Raw genomic sequence first — 4475 nt, forward strand, 5'->3', positions numbered from 1 at the left:
ATTTTTATCTTTAACCCACCATCTTTGTGTCACTTCTCTATTTTCTACCATAGTTATTTCGCCGTTATTTATTTTATTACCTTGTATTGTATGCCACAGGCAATTATTCATTATTGTTATTTGTTGGTTTTCCAAACTGCAAACTAGCTGCTTCTCTTCGGAAGCAAATGAATATGGTGTATTTTGTCGCGGGTATTTGCCAATGCACATGATCTTACTCTTACATGCAATGTATATGGTTTTCTGTTATTATAGGTTATCATTTTTATTTTTATATTTCATAATATTACAGATGCCCCGTGAATTAAAATGTGATGGGACAATACTAGAAATAACTTTTTCTGGCTCTACCCAAAGAAAGAAAGAAAAATTATTGGCAAGCATGGGCAGGTTGCTTCTTAATCATATTCTCAGGTAACATAGACTTACAAAGATGACATCATATGATTACATTGGTACAAGGACGACGATATAGTTAGAACTAGTTACATGCTAAAATAGTTTTATAGGTAACACCCCTCCAAGGCTCCAAACATATATATTAGGTTAATATTCCCATATTACCCCTCTTATGAAATCTACATCTAAGCAAGAAGCCAAAAGTTCTTCCGCCACCTAGTGCTGATAAGATAGCCATTCGTGCCCTGGCTTCTCTTCCTCACTCCAATCGTCAAGCAATCTGCATTATTGATGCAATGCTCCACAAACTCCTCTGTGCCGCTGTTATCGCTGCTTCCACAAAGGCTGTAATAATATAATAATAATTAAAAACAAATTTATATTCTTATAAAAAATTGAAAACAGTAATGATGTACCCTATAGACATCTTTTTTAGACGATTAGAGAATGAGTTTTAAGATAATTAAATTATTTCTCATATGAAAAATATTGACATCAAAGGTTGGAAATTGTCGGTGTGTAGATCTCACCAGCTAAAGAAAGAAGATGGCTTCTTTTGGCCCAGTACAAGGACAGAGACCTCTAACTTCTTTACTTGGCTCATCACTGTAGCCAGTTTTGGCCCTTGAATTACAAGGGCTTCCACTTCCACCTATGTCCATGTTACACACCATAACACTCAAGATCAGTGATTTTATTTTATTTTTTTATTTGAGAAGTGAACAGAACAACAACAAAGATGGGAATAATATGGTAAAAAGAAAAGCTGAAAAATCTGAACACTTCCCATGATTACTCTGTGGAAAGTGTATAAAATAATGCACTCATGCAAGAGAACTCAGAGAAGAGAGAAAAAAGTTGTTTTGGGAGGATTCACGGCAAAAGAAATATTTAAAATTAAAAAATGAAAAAAAGAAGAAGGAACTTGCTAGTTGTTACTTCAATCTTCTTGAACAGCATTGAAAAAATCCACTTAACTATACATAAGAATCAAGATCTACCAGACTAAAAACAGAACATGCTAAAAGGGTAACAACACATTAAGTATTAACCTTAGTTTCCCCAAAAACATACATATATACCTCTGGCTTGCAATCTTTGCAAAGGGATCCAAGATAGTTGACAAGGTAAGTTGAACAAGAATAAGATTCAGAAGCCTTGTCAAGAGGAACAACATGAAGAAGAGTGAGCAAATCACCCTTATTAGCAACATGTGTTAGAGCCCACATCATTGCATGCTTTGAATGTGAAGTTCCATCAACAACCACCATCACCCTCTTCCTCACCATAACCCCATTATTAGTAATCTCCTCTTTATTATTCCCACCACCATAATACATGTTCAAATCTTCCATGCTTTGATTCACACTCTCACCAATGCTGCTGTTGTTGTTGTTGTTGTATCTGGTTCTTCTACCACTCCACCTGTTTGATGTTGATTTCCAAGGCTCCTTTGAACTTAACTGCCTCAAAAAACTTGGCATAATCTTCCCCTTTTATGTGCTGATTTTTATGTATCTCTCAAGAAGAGAGCCTAATAGTACTAATAATGTACTAGTTTAAATCACTAGATGACAAGATAGAACACGAGAAAAGGAAGGGGTAGGGGTTAGAGTAGTGTAGCAGAGGTTTTGTTTGGTAGGCTATTATGCTGAGAAAACAAGCTTGCTACTATTAACATTTGAGAGAGAGAGAGAGATTTAAAGTGTAGTACAGTAGTGTATAGGTTAACGTAGAGCAATGGAGAAGCAAATTGTGAAGTTGGGGTTTTGAGTAGGAAAACCATTTTTATACTTTCAAGATTAATTACTCAAATGAGCTTTTTTTTTGTGTCTACTCAAATGAGCCTTTGAAATTGTTAAGATCGGATATTTAATTTTTTAATTTTTGAAATATACAAAATATTCTATTAAATTTAACTGATAAAACAATTTTTTATTTTGTTTTTTTTTTGTCAATAACAAACGAAAAATATTAACATGAAAATTTAGATTAATACACGTGAAAATTGATTGTCCACATATACAAACAAGACAAATTAAAAAAAATAATACAACCTATGCTAATTTAGGTTTTTATTTCAACATTTTTCGTTTGTCATTCACAAAAATAAAACTTTTCTGATTATTTGTCAGAATTAATCTTTTTTTTGTATATTTCAAAAATTAAAAATTAAAGTGTTCAATTTTAAAAATTTCAAAAATTAAATTAAATAATTACTCTACTCTTTGATATACAAATTTTTTAGAAGACCAACCATTTTTTATTTTACTAACTTCACTTTGTTTTTGATATTTGATTATCAAAAATGCTATAAAAAAAATAAGTAATTAAATTAATCGTTATTTAGTTATATAAACTTTTAATTTAATGATAAATTTTGTGTGTATATATATAATTACGACAATTTATACTCAAATTACAAAGTGTTTGTACATTAAAATTAAAATATATAATATAATATAAATTAATATATTTTTCAATCATTTTAGTGTCGGTCATATATGTTAGAAATCTAAAGAAGCTCTTTAAAATGTATTTAACATGTGTTTTAAAATATACTTGTAATTAGTAATTACTTTTTTCTTTAATTTAATTTTTAAGAATGAACATAACTTTTAATTTATTATCGTATCTCATTGTAACGTATTATATTTATTATTATATTTTGATATGACATAAATTCAAAGAAATCCATTCCTTAATTAATAGTAAAAGTAAATGGTATTAAAAAGGAATCGCACGCAAACTTGACTAAAAATGAGTAATTGATTCCACAAGGTTATACTACTTAATTAAAGATAATTTAATTGTTATATCAATCCAAGAATAATTGATAATTATATTAAAAATAGAATGTCTGGCTAAAGTATCACGAGAAGCTGTGGTGGTCTGTTTAGTTGATGATGATGAAAACCAAGAAAAGATCTTTTGAGAAATCATTTTCAGCTACATATACACTGTTTCAGAATCTTTAGTACAATAGTGGTAACGTTTTCTTGTCATGGTTAACAGATTCTAAGTGGTTTCTATATAATAATCATAAAAAATGGACAAAAATTACCCATATCTTATGATGGGTTACCTCATCATGCCATTCGGTATGATATGATGCACATCATTTAAAGTGGTCCAATCAAAATGACAAATCCCCATTTCTCAAGGCTTAATAGGAAAATTCATGCTCGTGGTCTAAATTATAGTAACCAGGTATGAACATATTTAGGAAAATATATATGTTTAAGAATGTGTATTCTATTTATTCATTCATTTTGTTAAAAATAAAACAAATAAAAAATCAAGATTGTGAAAGTTGAACTAACTATGGAATTGATAGAAATAAAAATTTAATGAATCAAAGGTTCAATTGAAAATCAATAAAAATAAAATCAGATATTATTTTTATGAGTTTTAGATACTATTTTTATTTAAATTTTAAAATTTAATAGGTGTCATACTTAAATCTAAATATAGTGATTTCAAAGTTTTGAACTTTTGGTTCTTAAGATACTAAAGCTGCTTTAATAATTTTTTTTCCAACCTACTAGAAATATATAAGGTTTTAACTGAGGAAGACGACAACTCTTCTATTTTTCTAATTTCTACGAGTAAATGTATATTTTTGCACTATAATATATAATTTTTGATAATTTAATATAAATTATTTAAATTATAAAATAATTTATTCTAACAAATGATATCAAAATCATCCATAATTTAGTTATAAAAGATATTCGACTTAATTTTTTGGATAAATATGTGTATGTATGCGTTGTTTACATTAATATTATTGCACACAAAATTATATCTATTATTACACATATATACAAATACAATATATATTCTCCTTTAAATATCGTTGATGTCGTTTAGGTTGTGGTTCTTTTACATATATATATGTGTACTGTCACTCATCGCCATTTATATATATTATTACGGTGAATTATATGATAAAGATGTAGGTTTATAAATCTTTTTTTTATGAGATGAAAGAGAAATTGAAAAAGATAAGACTCACACTTTGAATAATAATAAAATAATAAAAAATAACTATAAAAATAATTTAATTTTTCTCT

The 4475-nt window shown here is 28.2% G+C and overlaps 1 protein-coding gene across 1 annotated transcript; it reads right to left on the minus strand.

Annotated features, from left to right (window-relative positions):
- Nucleotides 1-370: 370 nt before the first annotated feature.
- LOC107460847 (uncharacterized) lies at nt 371-2157 on the minus strand. The gene is made up of 3 exons (XM_016079265.3): nt 1482-2157; nt 930-1051; nt 371-744 (listed from the first exon to the last, which is right to left on the minus strand). The coding sequence occupies exons 1-3, from the start codon at nt 1881-1883 to the stop codon at nt 585-587; spliced, it is 684 nt and encodes a 227-aa protein (XP_015934751.1). The 5' UTR covers nt 1884-2157; the 3' UTR covers nt 371-584.
- Between the last annotated feature and the right edge of the window lie 2318 nt (nt 2158-4475).

The sequence above is a fragment of the Arachis duranensis genome, chromosome 8 (assembly GCF_000817695.3).
Source record: "Arachis duranensis cultivar V14167 chromosome 8, aradu.V14167.gnm2.J7QH, whole genome shotgun sequence".
Classification (NCBI taxonomy): domain Eukaryota; kingdom Viridiplantae; phylum Streptophyta; class Magnoliopsida; order Fabales; family Fabaceae; genus Arachis; species Arachis duranensis.